The sequence below is a fragment of the Erythranthe guttata genome, chromosome 8 (assembly GCF_056151865.1).
Source record: "Erythranthe guttata isolate IM_541 chromosome 8, IM_541, whole genome shotgun sequence".
Lineage (NCBI taxonomy): Eukaryota > Viridiplantae > Streptophyta > Magnoliopsida > Lamiales > Phrymaceae > Erythranthe > Erythranthe guttata.
In genome coordinates, this window is record NC_142540.1 from 8,198,844 (window position 1) to 8,217,831 (window position 18,988).

General features: G+C 35.3%; 3 protein-coding genes across 4 annotated transcripts; 1 reads left to right on the forward strand and 2 right to left on the reverse strand.

Annotated features, from left to right (window-relative positions):
- Positions 1 to 860: 860 nt before the first annotated feature.
- LOC148768449 (uncharacterized) lies at positions 861 to 4,478 on the reverse strand. Its single transcript, XM_088821873.1, has 2 exons — positions 3,828 to 4,478; positions 861 to 3,542 (listed from the first exon to the last, which is right to left on the reverse strand). Exons 1-2 carry the CDS (start codon positions 4,157 to 4,159, stop codon positions 1,712 to 1,714), a joined length of 2,163 nt encoding a protein of 720 aa, XP_088677999.1. The 5' UTR covers positions 4,160 to 4,478; the 3' UTR covers positions 861 to 1,711.
- Positions 4,479 to 6,759: 2,281 nt separating this feature from the next.
- Positions 6,760 to 15,480, reverse strand: TSK (tetratricopeptide repeat (TPR)-containing protein). Of its 2 annotated transcripts, none has more exons than XM_012984968.2 (19): positions 14,944 to 15,480; positions 13,980 to 14,777; positions 13,562 to 13,738; positions 13,245 to 13,336; positions 12,840 to 12,938; positions 12,224 to 12,699; positions 12,101 to 12,141; positions 11,798 to 12,013; positions 11,320 to 11,467; positions 11,128 to 11,247; positions 10,921 to 11,021; positions 10,664 to 10,787; positions 10,418 to 10,530; positions 9,458 to 9,569; positions 9,132 to 9,236; positions 8,967 to 9,033; positions 8,756 to 8,876; positions 8,287 to 8,460; positions 6,760 to 7,648 (listed from the first exon to the last, which is right to left on the reverse strand). In XM_012984968.2, exons 1-19 carry the CDS (start codon positions 15,226 to 15,228, stop codon positions 7,052 to 7,054), a joined length of 3,966 nt encoding a protein of 1,321 aa, XP_012840422.1. In that variant the 5' UTR covers positions 15,229 to 15,480; the 3' UTR covers positions 6,760 to 7,051. The 2 variants fall into 2 exon arrangements, with proteins under 2 accessions (XP_012840422.1, XP_012840420.1); XM_012984966.2 differs by having other exon boundaries at positions 11,128 to 11,250; positions 14,944 to 15,372.
- Positions 15,481 to 17,843: 2,363 nt separating this feature from the next.
- Positions 17,844 to 18,611, forward strand: LOC105960744 (protein FAR1-RELATED SEQUENCE 4-like). The gene is made up of 2 exons (XM_012984954.2): positions 17,844 to 18,334; positions 18,425 to 18,611. Exons 1-2 carry the CDS (start codon positions 17,844 to 17,846, stop codon positions 18,609 to 18,611), a joined length of 678 nt encoding a protein of 225 aa, XP_012840408.2.
- Positions 18,612 to 18,988: the final 377 nt, after the last annotated feature.

Consider the following 18,988-nt stretch of genomic DNA (forward strand, 5'->3'; position numbering starts at 1 on the left):
GTTTTGCAAATTAGTTTTTAATACTATGTTAGTTTCTTGTCGATGCGTATAACCTACCCCATCTATACCATTACCTAAAATGAGGAATACCATAATGTTGATAACTTGAATTGCTCAAATTTGTTTTGCACATTTGTGATCCATAAGTTTGGGAAAGACATTAAATATGTTTTAAATTAAGGTTGTAAGGTTTTTTTATGTTAGTTTTAACTTTGGGGTTCAAAATGGAACAAATGTATCGAATTCCTTACAAGATACACTACTAATGTGCAAGGCTTCTATGTATAAGTGATTGTTTTCATCACAAGTGACCATATTCAACAACTATCAACTCCCAAGTTGTTTCAATTCTTGTAAATGAGTCACAAAATGAATAAATGAGGGATGAGATGGTTTTCTATGGTTGTATTGACCCCAAATGATACTATAACAAGGGTACTATTAGTACAGTACATAAGTACTCTACCGTTGGGACACGGATACCAAACAACGGTTCCGTCCATCCATATACACGCCACCGAATATACTAGTCATTAGACCAATCAATACCATAATAGTGATGACTTGAATTGCTCGATTTTTTTTTATTTATCTGTGATCCATAAGTGTGGGAAAGACATTAAATATGTTTTAAATTAAGGTTGTAAGGTTTTTTTATGTTAGTTTTAACTTTGGGGTTCAAAATGGAACAAATGTATCGAATTCCTTACAAGATACACTACTAATGTGCAAGGCTTCTATGTATAAGTGATTGTTTTCATCACAAGTGACCATATTCAACAACTAACAACTATCAACTATCGTAGATATTGTACGATCCATGCGTGAATTGTGAACGTGATATACAGAACAGTAGTAGAACAATATTTATCACTATATTGTACGAGTACATTTATTACGAACAACAACAATTGATTCATCGATAGAGTTAATTTATTTGTAAGTACCCAAAGTACTTACACATTGACATTACAATACGATTAACGAGCTACAATACACGACACTAACTTTTAACTCGTATTGTTACGGTGATTAGTTAAGAAACAATACATAGGTTTGACAAATCATGTAAACTGCAAATATTACTAGGTTTAACACTATCAAACTTTGAATTACTCCAGCTTCATCTCTGGAATTCTTCACTTTACTTTCGCGATGAACTTGGTTCGTCGATCCACTCGTAGCTTCACTTTCTTCATATCGAGAATAGTTGTGGGGGAAAGTTTGCCCAATTTCAAATGGCTCACACCAATGAGAATAGCCATGGTCTGGGCAACAATAAAATAGCCTCCCTGGATTCAAACTTGTCTCCGAAACCATGATTATTGTTTTTTTCCCACAATCACGACGCTTGCAGTTATCTTTTTTATATTTTAAGCTACTCTTTTGAGAGTTGCTACTGGAAGAAGCCATGAATGAGAAGCAGACGAACATAATTACGTGCTTTTTATAAGTTCTGACGACAAAAATAACGGCTATATTATTGTAACGGTCATAAAATTCAAATCGATTCACTTATTATTCTTCTGTGAACCATATTAGGTTGTACGTTATACCATATCAACGTAATAACAATACTATTATAACCAAAACAGTGCGCTCTATTGTAACTAAAACAGTCATATCACGGTACATACAAATGGATAAATAGTACGAAGTACACGTCAACAAAGTACAAACAACATAAAAAGAAAGTAGAAACAGAGTAGTGCTACGGGACTGGTTGTTTGCACGTACGGCGATTATGTCCAGGTTTACCACACCGTGCACACTTCGTAGCACGGGTTTCGACTTGCGATGGAATTCTTTTCGTCCTTCTACGGCCTGGTAGAGCTTTCGATGCAGGTGGATTAATAAATACATCTTCCGGGCCATGATTTGTTTGTGCATTGTACAAATCAAAGTCCTCATCAAAAGAAGGAATTGGATTAATTGTGTACTTGTATACTTCTTTGTACAAATCAACCCGGAAGCAAGGATCAACAAATTCAAATACCGAATATCCTTTCGACTCAATACCTGCACATGCATGTTTGCACGGAAGTTTATCCAACTGCCAAGATTTGCAAGTACAGGTCCTAGTCTCTAAATCAACACCATACGACTTATCCTCTTCATACACCTCATAACGCGTACCACTGGATCTGGTATATTTTAATAAGCGAGAGGCCGTATAGTTGATTAATAATCTCTTTTCAACTCTTGGACACACTGTACCAGTCATGACTAAAGAATCTTCTCGTCGATTACCTATCATCTTCATTATTTTGATTCGTATCATATCAATCATGGATGGAACTGGCAAAGATCGTTCATCTTTAACCCAACCATTCCAACATTCAACTTGGTTACTGTTCATTATTCCCCATCTATCCCCAGAAAAGTATGCATTGGCCCAACGATTGGGATCAGAGTCTCGGATAAATGATTCCGCACGAGGCATTGATTGAACTATATGAGATACATGTTCCTCAAACTCTTGCCGAGTAGGAGCAATTGCAGCCTTATGTAGAACACTCACCCAATATGCTTTGTTGTGCAATGGATACGATCTTAGAACCTTTGTTCTAAAGTTATCCTCCAAATGTCGCAAACAATAAGCATGGTTGCTACCAGGAAATACCAGTGGAATGGCTTTAATAAGCCCCGAATGACGATCAGAGAAAATTGTGTAATTTTTCAATAAACCCCCATTGTGATAAACAAGAATCTCTTTCAGCTTATTACAAAACCACTCCCAATTCCTGTCATTCTCGGCATCAACAATTGCATAGGCCAATGTGTATAACTCATCATTTGGATCTTTGGACACAGCAGAAAGTAAACAACCTTTGTACTTATTTTTAATATGAGTCCCATCCAAACATATCATTTGCCTACACCCACGGTGGAAACCCAAAATAGAATTTCCAAAACTAATAAAGATCCGAAGAAACTTTTGAGTTTGAGGGTCAATCTCATAATCGGCACAACTACCAGGGTTATTCTGTTTTAGTGCACGACAATAACGTCTCAGTTTATCATAACAGCTCGACTCATCCCCATGAATGTCATACATTGCTTTTTCCTTACCTCTCCACGCCGTATAGTACTTAAGCTCCACACCATACTTTCTTTGGACCTCATTCAAAATAGCAATTGGTTTGTAACCTGGCTCATCTCTCAATTTTTGTTTCATAAGTTGCGAAATCCACGTAGCATCGGCTTTGGGATGACCCCTTGTACGAAGAGTAGCATCACCACAACTGTGCTCAAGAATACATTTGCGAATGCCGAATAACTTGTCTGATTTATGAACTGATGCATAAACCCTCCATTTGCAATTTTCAACAATGCATACGGCTATGATCTTTTGTTGATCATTTTTCTTGTACTTAAAGGTTCGATTGTTAGCAATGCAGTAATTTTTTAACATAAACCTAAAATCATTAGCATCTTTGAAAATTTGATTCTCCCCGCGTATGCAATGTCTCCATGCATCAATTGAATCTCCAACCGGATTGTACTCAATTTGCAACGGACTGTTGGAACTAACAGACTCACTGGAAAATGCAAAAACAATGAAACAAATTGGATTATTACAGTGGACTACAAATAAATTGTAACAATTGAAATAAGTACTTTGAGTGGAATGCTTGCATACGAGAACTCAATTTATAAGATACTTGATATACAATGATTCAATACTATTAGTAGCCTTATATGATACTACGAGCTTAGTTATTCTACACTATCACTATAGTAACACGATACTATGTAGTATTATATTCTATGCTATGATTACATAAACAAATTGCAAATGCATACAAAACAGAATGGCTGCATACCCGTTGCTGGGGGTCCTCCTTCTACGCCCATCAAGTTCATCAGTGCGGCTCACCATAATGTCGACCACACTCATGTGCATTACCAAATGCAATGTAACCATATTCACCACGTCTTCGTCAGAAGTCAGTGTGACGAACATTCTTTCACGGGGAGCCAAGTATTGGAGCACCAATTTGTCGGGATGTATATCGTTCCACTTCATTAAGATAGATTCATAGATCTCCTTTAAAGTCGAATCATTCTTAATGGAAATGATGTGCAGAGAATCATTGTACCGACAACTTCCAATAATACCAGCGGCGATGGGGTTTGATTCACCATTTGCTGCCATTGTGGGAAATTACAGTTTTTTTTCGCGGTCGGAAAACAAAAAGTTGTAACAGAGAATATGAGGAAACGAAGAGGAGAGAGAAGCAGAAGAGAAAAAATGGAAGAAAAAGGAGAGATGAGAGAGAGTGTAGAAGAAAGAGGAGAGAGGAGAGAGAGTGTAGAAGAAATAGAAGAAAGAGGAGAGAGGAGAGAGGAGAGAGAGTGTATAAAGTGGAAAAAAGTGGGGTCAGGGACTGAACTGCATGTTTATGTTTGCTGTAGGGACTGACCCGCTAGTGAAACATTACTGGGGACTGACCCGTATGTTAGTTTTTGAGTTGGGGATTTATCTGTACTTGTCCCTTGTATTTTTATCTTTATCTTTATCTTTTTTATTTTCTTTACTTGTTTATGGTTTTTTTTTCCTTTAGATTTTGTATTACATTTTTATTCATTATTACTATATAATTGAATGCGAAAAAAACAATTGAAAATATAAATATTACGTATGTACTGTAGTACCTAACACGGAACTGATAGCAGTGGTTCCGTGTGGTTCTACACAATCAGGCCCGTTCTTGAGAATTCGGGGATCTAGGCGAGATTTAAAGAACAACTTAAAACGGGACCCCTTATTTGACAAAATAATTTTATCAAAGGAAGTTCGAAATTAAATATACTAAAAACATATACATAGTATTTTTTAAAAATGATGGAATAAAAAATAACGAGGATTTGCTAGTTCCCTTAATTCGTCCCGTGACGTATAATCTTTATAGCAAATAGACTTCATAAATATTTACAAAATTTAAATACACTAATGAATATTGATTTTTATTTTAGGTAGAAAAACAAATAACTAAGACATTATAAATTTAGTATTTAGGGGCCCCAAAGTTAAGAAAATTGTAAAAATATCTATTGATCATTTAGCTTAAAGTTATTTTAGAATTGATGTTTCAAAATATTATATATAATAAATATATAAAAAAAAATATTCATATATAAAGTGTATATAAAGTAATTTGGGAGCCCTAAATTTTTGTAAAAATCCGTGGGCCCTAGGCGACCGCCTACTTCGCCTTCCCTCAAAACCGGCCCTGTACACAATCGGTGTCAGTTCCCCTATTCTGGGACCCGGACCCGTGGCAGTGTTTAGTTGTGAGTCTAAAACCCGCCAAACTCGTACATTTGTCATTCCTAATCTCTAAAATAAAATTTGGAGACTCGTTTTACGTACTCAACTGAAGGCAGCTTGGTTATCGTTTGGTGATTGTAGATATACCCCACGGAGCTTCTAAGGGCCAAAATCGAGGTTGAAACATGCGTGAATGTGATGATGATGTTCATCTTCTTTTCTTGCTATATATATTATGCTTCTAAAATGAAAGCAAAAGTAAGAAAAGACCAATCTCATTATTTTTTAGGGTATAAAGTTGATTTTCTCTTTAACTACTTGTAATTATTGTAACACCTAATCATTTCACTATTACATCCACGAGTCTTTGTTTTCTATGATTAAAACTAGTATATCCTTTTCTCTACTTGAAACTTGTCATTTTTTAATTGGGCTTCAATGTATTTGAAAACTAGTACATCCTTATTCTATCGCACCAATTAGGACTGTAAATTATAATGAAATTTTTAGCCCGCATGGGTGTAGCTCAACTGGTTCCGGAGGTGGTAAGTTGGTACAAGATCCTAGGATCGAATCCTGGCAGCCGCAGTGTAGGAATTTCAACTCCATATGAGGGTTGGTTCCTTGTGGGCACCAGGTCCGGGTCCGCTACCTTAACGGGCCGTTGAGTTACCATGATTTACATCCTCCATCAATCCTTGTCGGGCCAAGGGATGGGGGCCCTGGGGGCGAGGGATTCGCCTTTTGGTGCTAGAATGAAATTTTTAATTCGAGCCGATGCTGATCCGAGGATTTTCGATTATGGAACAATTCTTTTCTTCCAATTTTCGAAAATTACAAGTTCTGATACATCCGGATTGTTTTACGAAATTGGAACGCACATTATATTTCAATTTTCAATCCAGTTTCCATTTACGAAAATTTAAAAAAAAAAAAAAAAAAAAAAATTCTGAACACCGCACTTATAATATGAATATTATTATATATTTTATTTTATAGGTGACTATAATTTTAAAAATCCCCAATATAAGCTCCGATCCAAAAAAAGATATTTAAAGTTTGAAACAAGTTTTTTATTCTAATTTCCAAAATTTCATTTTTTTTTTCATTCTTCTTTTTCGCAACATAATTGGGATTAGTTTTTACTACAAAAATTAAATATCACCGAAATTCCAATGTATTCCGTCAAATTTACTTCTTTAGCACCAATGTTCGTAAATGCATACAAACATGTAATTACATATATACAATTTTAAGAACATCAATTGAAAATATATATATATATATATATATATATATATATATATATATATAGTGCATGACGATATGAATATGTCAATCATATGCCATCATACAACATGCTTGAACAGCTAATGTCATTATATAATGCTCTACTGGATGCCATATTTAATTTACATACAATCATACACACGTACATGTAAACATGTGAAAAATATGCATGAATCTATAATACACGTGTATTTTAAAATATAATTCGATGTATTGGAGATATTAATATTCAATGATACATTTCACTAATAGCTTAAGTTTTTGATTGAGATGGTCATTCAACACGATGAAACGAAACCAACCATACAAAGGGTGGCAATGCAATATTCATGATTTATAAAACCAGGCATTGTAAATTACATTCAACTCTCATCTTCACTAACTTAATTACAAAACCTTCATCTCTGGTCCAATATTCAAGCGATCATTACATCGTTTGGTAGAGCTTCTCGTAAATTATTTCATGAGAGAGAAAACACAACTCACTCAAATCTTTCTGCAGCATGACTTAACTCCACAGCACTTGTTTCCTCCTCGCGCCGAAAAATGAAGCGTGTTTCCGTCGACATGTCTCTGAGCCACATCAGCCCTATCACCCGAGGACCATGCAGAAAATAACATCTCTGTAATTTCCGCAGAGAACCCGTTACCGCTAAGATCCAATAGTTTTAAGTTCCCTGCTATTTTAATCGAAGCAGAAAGCTCTTGCATGGGCTGGCATTCTAAAATAGTCTTTTTTTGGGATGTGTAAATGTGACAATCTTCCAAACCAGATATTTTTGTAGCTTCTGCCTCTGCCACCTCATCTTCACTATCAGCAACCTCAAGCTCGTTCTCGTTTGTGTCTAGAGCATTCAACAAAGGGTTTGAGGTTTCGTCAATCAATTCTAAGTCGTGTGTTAGAGATTTAGTTTCGTCTGGACCAATATTTTCCGACAGGTTGAGTTCTTCGAGTGAGCAATTCTTGGATAGTGCTTGAAGTATGCCGACGACACCAGCAAAACCGAGTTCGCATTTGCAGATGACCAGAATTCTTAAACAACATAGAGAGTTGTTGAGTAAAGATGCCAATTCCATGCAACCCTGTATTTGTGCTTCATTTTTAGGGTTTTTACAAGGATAAATGGCAATGCAACACAATGACAGAAATAATAAGTATCACAAGTCCTCCGTATATTTATATTATATGAAAATGGTTCGAACTAATGTGACGGAAATCCCCCTAGATGCACACAAGTGAAAGGACAAAGTGATAGCTTTAGAAAATATGCACTAAACGAGAACTACATAAAAGAAATTCACAACGTCTCACATAAATACTCTGTCAAAAAGAACTCGAAGATGCACAAAACCAACCTTCAAACTCAAACCAAAAGAACAAGAAGCAAGAACTAATTTTCCATTTAGAGAATGATAAGGAGTTATTTTGCATATCTTGTAATTAGGATGACACTGGTAAATAATACATGAAGTACATAAACAATGGGCCAATCGTCAAAGTATGACTGAAGTCGGGAAGAAAACAAATAAAAACAAAATTTGGCGCTAGAAGGCGAGGTGTGCTCGCATTTATCATGAATTCATAACCTCCTAACGTGCAACAAGGCTAGAGAGGTGATTGGGCATTGGCTATTAAGAGAATAACATGACTGAAGAAAATGAATCATACATTCATACTAGATGCTTTCACATGCTTCTTTGACAAATAAAATGAAACAAACCTCTTTCATGATTGGATTTCCACCAAGATTCAACTCGAGAATTCCACTAATCAGAGGAGCTTCATCTCTGAGCCTAACAATGTAATCGCTAGTAAGTCCGCAGAATGATAGATCAAGCCTGACCAATTCCCCTGTATCCTTTGATAATGGTTTAATCAACTGTATTGCACCTTCCTGAAAAAGCATTCTCGCATAATTATATTCACCACAAAAATCACTGGTGCAGAGAAATTTGCATCTACCATAAGTTTGTAGTTCAAAATATGTAAAACTATATTGCAGTAGAGATGAACTAGCCAAATCAATGCAAGACAAAGGAAATAGATTCGACTAGACAAAGGATTACATAGTTTGGCAACTTAGCTTGTTTATCTCGTATCATCTAAAAACAAACAAATGATCTATTTTTCTCGAAAAAAATAAAAAAAGAACCCCGAGTTTACAGAAATTGGGTAAATGAATAACTCACAGTTCCAATATTAGTATTTCCAAGCAGCAATCCGGACAAGCAACAGTCTTTGGCAAGTTGGCAAAGGCTATCAACCACAGGTTTGCTTAGCTTTATCCCAGTTAGATTAAGCTCTTGAAACCTATAAGACGAAAATAACCAGTTTGATATCCACATCCCACTGAAATATTAAAAAAACCAAAGTAGGAATAACATTTCATAAACTATTGACCGGTTTAGAGTGGCAAGCTTGAGGAAAAGATTAATCAATGCATTTCCAGATACAGGGTGATTGCGTCCTGTTCAGCGAAAAAAAATATAATTTCGAAATTGTTATTGTATAGACAAAGAAGATCGTAGAATTGCAACTAAGTCATATTTTTTAGGTAGAAGCTACCTATACAAAGATGTGTTAGTACAGAATCCGAATCCAGTGAATCAGCAACCTTCTGAATTGTTCTTGAAGTGATTGAACAATTCTCTATGTCCAAACTATAAAGAGCTGCAAAACAGAGAACTTCTTTATGAACAAGTGGACACTGTCAAAACATCCACTGCAAAGACTATGAGTTCATCTAATTCGGTTCAAGTTCAATAGACTACCAGCTTCATAGTTTTTCTTTTAAAAATTAAAAACTAACATTTGACTAAGCAACAGCATTATGATATAATTTTGAAAAATATAGTGAATATAAGAATGAGTAACAAGTATAGAGGTTTCACCTTTGCAAGTTCGAAGGATAGTTGACAGGTAAGATGCACAGGCATCAGTCAAACAGTTTCCAGAGATGTTGAGAACTTCCAATCGAGCATAGAGTACTGGGCATTCACAAATCTGCCGAAGGAAGAGCAAAATATTTAACAGGAATTCCAGATATGTCATGTCATTTTACCACTTGAAAAAGTTACGGCATGGCGACAAAATCGTGAAGACTAAAGTCCAACAAAATGAATCCTTGAAATATTTATTCTTTATTGAGTTTTGAAGTTTACAGATCTCTACTACAGTTATATCAATTTAACTGCTTCCAACATGAATTAATAAGTATTTCAACCTCCAAGCATTTAGCAAAAGATATAACTGAGAATTCTTACATATCTATCAGGCATATAGAAAAAAGATATAACAGCATTCTTCCGTAACTCTTTTTTCTTGGAGTGAAGGTTATCTTCTGACCAGAAATCAACGTTGTTTTAATTTAGAATTGAAAAAAACAATATAATTTTTTTAGCCAATCAGGATCAGTTAGCTCATGCGTAAATGCATCCATTAACAGCCAACACTTCTCTTTGAAGTAGAGAATGAAGACTTTATTCTCGATTATTTCTACAGTAAACATGCTATTTCTATTATTATTGTCATTATCGATATAGTAATTGAAAAATGACGGAGGATGCCATTTATGAGAAATGAATTTTCTATCCATGCACAAGTAGCACAGAAGGCCCAGCAGCCCACTAAAACTATTTCCCTGAATGTGTCACTTACAAATCTTGTTAAGAAACAGAAAACGTAACGAGAAATTTTGTATATTTTAACGACTGTCAATGTTTTTAATTGTAAAAACTCAGTTCATTGGCACCATTTCTTCTTCATAAGGAGAAATATATTTAGTTGCAGTATTAGAAGAATTTTTAAATTTGTAAAAAGAGACTTGCTTGACAGTAAAAAAAAATCACCACCTGAAATAAAGCAGCTGGACCAAGTCGGTTACTGTGCAAATTTAGAACCAGACCACCATAACTTTGTCCTGATGATATGAATACTTGTTTGAGTTTTTCGACGGTACCATTTCCTGCAAAATCAAAATTAATAAAAAATGAAAAACTAGAACAAATTTGTCTTAAGATAATCACTGCCTGGGAACATATTTTTGGTATATTAAAAGATGGTTCACTTAAGAAATATGCAAACATAATCATCACTACCTAATAGGTTATGAGAAAGGTCCAAGAGAGCAAGTGTTTTGTGCAGTTGTAGAGCTTTCAACAAAGGTGCTACCGATACATCTCTTAGTTGACAATCAGACACTACAATTTCATCCTCCGAGACCTGTTAAATAATTCATCAAGAAAATGATAGTTTTTTTTATATCAGTAAAAGCAGAGATCATGTCATAACTATGAAAAACACAAATAACTAATCAATCCAGCAATATGTAGACCACAATGAATATAAAGCTTACGTCCAAGTTATACAATTTCCGGACAACTTCCGAATTTGGTGATTCAGATAGCTCCTCACAGCAGTCAATGTAGAGTTTCATGACATGTTTTGTCACCATCACTGGTGAAAAAAGTGAGAATCAATTAAGATAGGTGAATTCCTGAATACAAATGAAAATAAAAAACTCAGCTATTAAGAAAAGCTTCACTGGGGCTTAAAATTATACCACTAACGGAAACCTCAACCCGGCCATTTCCTGGTGCATTGTCTCTTAAGCTATTTAATGTTTCAATAGATTCAAGAATTCTCCCATCGTACTTCATGTGTTGAATGACTGGCACCAATCCTGCTGACATCACTAATATTAGCGGCTCAAGAGGAGGAAAAACCAATTCAAGAAACAACAGTTTATGCCTACCTCTCGATCTCTTTTCTCTGGGGAGTTGTAAATAATACAGGCATGCCAACTCAACCTTCATCTGTTCTATGTCTAGTTTATCACCAACACCACATAAACTTAGGTCCATACGCACCAGTTCTTCATCAATTTTGAAAATTATATGTTGCTGCAACACACCAAGAATAGAAGTTAGCAAAAAAGCATGTTTGTGATAACACATCATAGCTAAATAATCGCATTGAATAACCATCTTTGAAGAACATGAGATATTACTAAGTGAAACACAAATACTATTGATTAATTGACTGTCGGCTTCGTCAAAATTCAGTCTAGTTATACAGACTTAAATCATTTAAAGAAGCATACGATATGTTATATGAAACACATATGCCAAGCTTTCTTATCCAGAATAGTATTGCAATACAACAAAATTACAGCATGAAACTAAAATAGAACACTGAAAATAATTCTTTTATGTTATTCTAATCATACTCACGCAAGCTTCATCACAACATGCTTCTGGAAATAGGTGGCACGAGCCAGCATAGATACTGTTAGAATTACCCACAGCTTCATGTGTATCTGTAACTCTATAATCTGTACCGTCGTGCAAGCCTAATTTAGAACTCCTTGATTTGTATGAACATGCACTATTCTCAAGATTGAGAGAGCAAGCAGCGAGTGTACATTTCGAGGCAACAGGTGAAGCATCCTATAGAAACATAAGACCAAACATAAGCTATCATTGTCACGGAAATGGTATATTTCAGACATATTCTAAGTTGTAAGATTCTATCACCTGGACTTCATGTACTGGACTACTGGCATATTTTCTGCTTACTGCAACATAACAGACAAGGTTCAATGTTCTCCATTCAATAAATAAGTGTTGAGAAAAGAAAAAACACTACGTGGAGCTTACATTCATCAGAAGTTGCAATGCCTTCCCTTGGACCGTTATGAACCATTCTTCTAGAGGAAAGTTCCTCTTCATTTTCACTATCATCATCAGAAAGGATAATTCGTCCACGCTTACGGTTAACTGTACAACTACCAGTGGATCTGGATATGCTCTTTATAGGAGATAGAGATGGTTTGGAACAAGCATTCGGTGCTATTTGGCACGCAGTTCTCTGCTTTGCCGTATTTTTATTAGATCGAAGTAGCGATACCAGTGGTATGTTTTCATTCAACTCATCATCACTATCACTAGGTTCTTTTAATCCCAATGGATTTGGTTTATATTTCTTTGATGAAAAGCTACCGTCCGATCTTTCATCTGCTGATAGGTTATCCAACTCTGTTTTAGTCTCAGAACAGCAGTTCCCTAAATTACCTTCAGGCTTGAGCTTTGCATTTTGCGATTGCTTTAATTCATCTATTAACGATTTTGTCCTCCTGGAAAGTGTCCCGAGATTATTGAATGCACAAAATCATTAACTAGAAAGAAGAGTGTCACTCTGAGGTCAATCTCACAGAGCTATTTTTTTCCTGGCTTCTGTACAGAATCGTCAAAATGGAATGAAACTGCGAATTACCTGGCCTCGTCAACTTCATCAAAGCGAATCATGTAACTGTAGTGCATATTTTCTAGAGCAGAAAGCTGCAAGGAAGTCAGGTTTCCATTAACCGCAATCCTGTGGAAAGAATAACATCTTTAGCAAAGATCAAATAGATCCTACCTTGTCTAAGATAATGATTACTTAAAGCATGCAAAACAGGTAGTTCTCATCTCAGATAGAGTACCAAACACGCAGAATGAGTGCATGCTAAGGAATTCAAGAGAGCAGTTTCGACTTGTTAATAAGAGAGATTATGGAGAAGGGGAGGAAACTTAGCCAACATAAAAGAAGGAGAAAAAATCGATTGTCACAGAAAAGCATAAATCTAGTGAACGATAAATTTTAAACAAGCAACAAGTAATCGGCAGAAAAAGTACTTACATGTACCCCTCTTTAAAAGCATTTAAAGCACCTGCCCAATCCCCTATCGAGTCCAAAATGTCTCCAATATTAATCTTTGCCATTGCTTGGCCCTGAAAATCACCATCTTTTAGAAAACAAGTGTCCACAAAACCACCCTATAATCAAGGTACTTAACAAATTCAATTCCACAGTATTTTGTTTCTAACTAAGATAATTAGAGTCGTGAAAACTATTTTACCAACTACAACATAATAAAATTATTGAAAAATATTGATAAACTCTAATTTTCTCCTACTGAAAATGAAAACATAATCAGGAGGCATAAATTTTATCACCTCCAAGTGTCCAATCAAACTGTAGGTTTCTAAGCACTTCTTGTACCATTTAAGGGCTTTGTCAAATCTCCGTAGCTTCTGGTATGCCTCTCCAATGAATAGAAAAGAGTCGCTCAACTTTTCTTTATCACAAAGTTCAGTTGCTATCCTCTTCTTCTTTTTTCCATAATCTTTAAGCTAAGCAAAATTCAACCGTGAAATAATGTCAATATCTTGATAGAGAGAGAATTACAAAGAAGGAATCGTTCAGATATCTTTCTTAGAAATTCATGTACATTTACTTCTATACCAAAAACAGAAGTTATGTGTCACAGACGCTTCTGCTTCTAGTATATGTTATAAGGCGTTCATACTTTATCAGTAGGGAACAACTTAAAAATCTATATATGAGAATCAATAAGTGTAGTGCGTCACGTACTTTTAGCCATGCAAAAATCAGCCTTGATTTCTCGACAAGGCAATCAAGCGATGCATTCTGTTTCAACAGACAATTCCTTTCACTTTCTGTGCCTCTAGCCATTTCCGTGTTCCTTTCAAGCTTCTTATGGTTCTGCTCTTCCTTTTTCAGTTCATTCATCACTACAACCGCTTCCTTTGCAGTTTTAATATTAGCACCAATTTGATCTGATAATGCAGACTCGTCTTCCAATGATTTTGCCAGATCAAATGCCTTTTGGTAGGATGCAATAGCTTCGTCGTATTTCTGATTTATGTAGTGCAGCTCGCCAAGATTAATATACCCTTTCGCCTCTCCTTGACGGTGACCGATTTGCTTGCAAATATGGATATCCTTTCGTATGTGTTCGTTGGCTTTTTCCCATTTCCTCAGCTCCAAGTAAACATTTCCAAGGTTATGATGGAGCCTACTACGTGTATCGTCGTTTTCGTCGACCTCTTCTTCATCGCAAATCTTTAACCCTATAGTGAGAATCTTCTCCGCTTCTTCCAAATTATCAAGATCTATTTCGAGCATCCCGAGGTTATTGTAAGCATCAACATACTCCTTAATAAAAGAAACTTTATGAGAAGGTGGATACTCTTTTACGGTCCGTGCAAGATTCATGGCCTGCTTGAAATACTTCTTGGCGCTTCGAACCGAGCAATGGTCATCATCGGACTTCAAAAACATTTCATGGTAAGTTCGCCCGAGCTGAGTATTAGCTCTCTGTTCCTCGACGAGGTCCTTCTCGTTTTTGGCAAGCTCCAAATGCTTCTTCTGCCATAACAAACACATCGAAATAAGCAGGAATTAAATATTTTACAAAGTCATTTTGTTAAAGAGTAATTAGACCGTGTAATTAAGATGGGGAAAGGCAATCGATTGTGCTCAATTACAATCAAGCATGATTAATTTTTAATTAAAATTACGTTTGTTCAATCACCTGATAAATTAGGGCATCACGGAATCTGTGGAGGCGGAGGTAAACTTCGCCGAGGGACTGACACGTGGGGAGAAGCTGCTTATCCGGTAGCCTCTGAGAAATTTCGTAGTCCTTGAGCAGCCACTTGATAGCCTCGATGTACTCGCCGCGGTTTTTGAGTATGTCTCCGATGACGTTGGCCCAACGCGCCTCCTCCTGCCGGTGCCCCTCCGCCTCGGCGGCATTGTACGCCCTCTTCGCCGCGTTCAGCTGCTGCTGCTGGCTCGCCTCTTCTTTCCGACGCATCTTAGGGTTCTGCTGAAGAGATCTTCGACTGGGGTTTGGAAATTGGAATATTGGAAATTATTGAATAGGAAACTCCCGCCAACCCTGGGTCGAGAGAAAATAAGGGCGCGTTTGCTTTTCAATATTTTAAACGGGAATTACAATATTCACTAGAGAGAAACTGATTCCATTTTTATATGAAAAATAACTGAAATGTTATACTTTTACTGAAATTGGTTTATTTGCAGCGGTAGTCTCATTTCATTTTTTTCCAATTTTCTAAAAAGGGGTTTTTGTGCATAAGTTTTCAACCAAACATCTTTATTATTCTATGTTTAGGGCTATATATCTTTCACCAATGAGTGCATCCCTTTAATATTTATTATAAATAAAGGAAATATTCATATATATGCCAATATTACCCTCAACCAATTATACTCAATTCTTAATTGTAACCCCAATTTAATCAATTTTGTCCACAAAAATCCAATTGTGACCACAAAAATTCAATTTTGACTTTTTTTAGGAGCATACTTTAATATGCTCCAATTTCATCCTTAACTTAATTTAATCTCAATTTGACCCCAAATTTCCTAAATTATTCAATTTTGACCCAAAACTTTTTTTTTTCAAAAAAAATTTTGCCGCCGGAGTCCGGCGTTGACTTTCTTAGTGTTTTTTGAAGGTTTTTTTTTTTTTTTTTTTTTTTTTTTTTTTACGTCCGCCGCTAAACGTTGACCGTACTTGTGCTGTCACTGATAGTAAATTAACGTAATTATACTGTCAATGACAGTAAATTAACGTAATTATACTGTCAATGACAGTTAATTAACGTAATTGTACTGCCGTTGACAATACATTTATGTAATTGTTCTGCCGTTGACAGTAAATTAACGTAATATTATTATTTTTTATTTTTTGTTTTTTTTTATTTTGTTTTATTTGTTGACAAGTCAACGTAATTTTATTACTGTCGTTGACAGTACAATAACTGTAAACACAATAATATTACTGTCAACAACATCAATATTATTATTTTTTTGGGTTTTTTGTTTTGTTTGTGTTATTCACGGAGTAACGTAATAATATTACTGTCTATTATTGTAATATTACTGTAAACACAATAATATTACGGTGGTTGACGGTAAATTACTGTTGTTATAGTAATATTGTTGTCAACCACATCAATATTATTATTTTGTTTGGATTTTTTTGTTTGTTTGAGTTATTCACGGAGTAACGTAATAATATTACTGTCTATTATTGTAATATTAATGTGGTTGACGGTAATATTACTGTTGTTATAGTAATATTACTGTCACTCACAGTAATATTAATTCTTTTGGCTTTTTATTATGTTTACATTTGTTGAACGGTCAACATAGTAATATTACTCTATTATACAATAATAATGAGTTTGGTTGTGTTAATATTATTGTGCTAGAGATTAATATAGCAATATTACTGTGTTAAACTGTAGTTTAGTTAATTTTTACTGTGTTTAACAGTAATATAGTTAATATTACTGTCAATCACAGCAATATTGTTGTTTAAACGAAAAAAAAAAAGTTATAGAAAAAAAAAATCGAAAAAGTCAACGCCAGAAACCGGCGAAAAAATCCGGAAGAAAAAAAAAATTGAAAAGTCAATGCCGGAATCCGGCGGGAAAAAAAAAATTGAAAAAAAAAAGTTTTGGGTCAAAATTAAATAATTTGTAAAATTTGGGGTCAAATTGAGGTTAAATTAAGTTAAGGATGAAATTGGAGCATATTAAAGTATGAGGGGTTATTTTAGTCCTTTACAAAAATCAGGACCATGTGTGGACTTATTGGTAAAGGAGATTTTTGTCTGGATCTCTTTATGAATAAGTACTCATTGATGTGCTCATTTGTAATCACCCCTTCTAAAAAAACCCAAAACTCTCTTAATTCAAAAAAGTCGAAAAAAGAGAATTTCAAATTTGTTTGATAAACAAACTGCCCATCAACAACAAATAAGATAATGGGCGATTCGAATGACTTCTACGAGGTAAAAAATGAAGAAATTTTGGAAAAAAGATATTTTTTTACGGAGGAATCGTGTTGTGTAGCACGAGAACTCAAAATATTTGAGGTTCCCGTGCTACACCACGCGGGAGATTAAAAAAAAAAAAAAAAAAAAAAAAAACACAATCGTCCTCTGCAACATGGAAACTTGGATTTTCGTGCCCTAGAGGACGGAAATCGTGTACGATCGTCCTCTAGGACACGATTGATTGTTATTATTTTTTTAATTCATATTGTTATTAATATACTAATTATTATTTGTTATACTTTGGTAGGCCAGTGAAGGTGATTTTGAGATGATTTTTACTATGAGTTTGCTGTTGGATATGAGAACGAGTACGAGAATCCCAACATGTGTTATGATGTTCCTCAAAACGCAACAACAACTTCTGAGGATCACGATCAATATTTCAATGTGGATATTGAGTTTGAAACTGGGGAATAATTAGTGGTATGGGAAAAAAAACACCACTGCTACTCACGATCATCGATTGATAGTAACTTCAAGTCAGAAAAACGTTTATGTACTAATTACATGTCATGTGTCTGGGAAGGGACGTGAAAAACAAACCGATGGTGTGAAACAACGAAATGTGGAAACAAAGAAATGTGGATGTACGTTTTGTTTATATATACGGTAGCAAAAATCGATACGATGGACTATGGCGAATGAATTTAAAAGATGGCATCCACACTCACATGATGCTACCGTATCCTAGCGGACAAGGTCCGAAAAGTCGTTTGACACTAGAAGAATACGAGGTCGTGAAGTTACTTAGAAGGAGCCACGTGAAGCCGGTATTAATTATGGATCGATTGAGGAAGGATAATCCACAGACATCGATGAGTGTGAAATATGTCTACAACCAACTTGAGAAGATGACAAAAGAGAATATGGCGGGGAGAACTGTGATACAACACGTGATGTTGAACCTTCAAGAAATTGGATATGAATATTGGTATCGAAGTAATGAAGCTGGTGATACACTTACTGATTTGATGTTTGCCGCTCCTATTTCACTGAAACTTTTGCGGTTATTTTCTCACGTTATGTTGATGGACTGCACTTACAAAACCAATACGTATGTAGTTATTTAATATTTAGTATTGGGTTATTGTACATTGATTGCATTTGATATTTATGTTTTGAGGCTTAAAAATATTTTATATAGGTATGAGATGCCACTTCTGGAAATAGTTGGGATTACCCCTGTTGGTTACAATTTTACAATTGATGTTGCTTTCATGTCCCATGAAGATACAAGCACATATGCATGGGCTATGAGTTCTTTGAAATGTGCATTGGGCGGGCTGGTACCTGATGTGATATTGACGGATCGTGAATGGGGACTCATTTAAGCAATGCCCCAATTTTTTCCAGATTATGCACATTTCTTGCGTCTGTTTCACATTAATAGAAATGTGGAAAAAAATGCATCGAAATTTATTGGAAGTAGTAAACACGGGGTTATATTTCGGCGCGGACATTGGGCAACGTTAGTAAAAACAGAAGAAGATTACTATGAAAATTACGAGGAAATGGTTAGACGCTATGGTTGTTACCCCAAACTGATATCATACCTTAACGATACTTGGCTGATATACAAGCAAAAATTCATCAAAGCATGGACTAATAAGATTTTGCATTTTGGGAATACGTCGACTAATAGGTATTTTCGGTTTCATTTTCGGCATGTATTTTATAATATATTGTTGGTGTTTTTAGTTTTTAGTTG

Coding starts and splice junctions, on each gene's coding strand:
- LOC105960744 (XM_012984954.2), top strand. CDS start 17,844: ATGTGGAAACAAAGAAATGTGGATGTACGTTTTGTTTATATATACGGT. Junction 18,335..18,424: donor TGCACTTACAAAACCAATAC/GTATGTAGTTAT, acceptor TATTTTATATAG/GTATGAGATGCCACTTCTGG.
- TSK (XM_012984966.2), bottom strand. CDS start 15,228: ATGCGTCGGAAAGAAGAGGCGAGCCAGCAGCAGCAGCTGAACGCGGCG. Junction 11,468..11,797: donor CATGTTGTGATGAAGCTTGC/GTGAGTATGATT, acceptor GGTGTGTTGCAG/CAACATATAATTTTCAAAAT. Junction 10,788..10,920: donor GGAAATTGTATAACTTGGAC/GTAAGCTTTATA, acceptor ATTATTTAACAG/GTCTCGGAGGATGAAATTGT.
- LOC148768449 (XM_088821873.1), bottom strand. CDS start 4,159: ATGGCAGCAAATGGTGAATCAAACCCCATCGCCGCTGGTATTATTGGA. Junction 3,543..3,827: donor AGGAGGACCCCCAGCAACGG/GTATGCAGCCAT, acceptor TGCATTTTCCAG/TGAGTCTGTTAGTTCCAACA.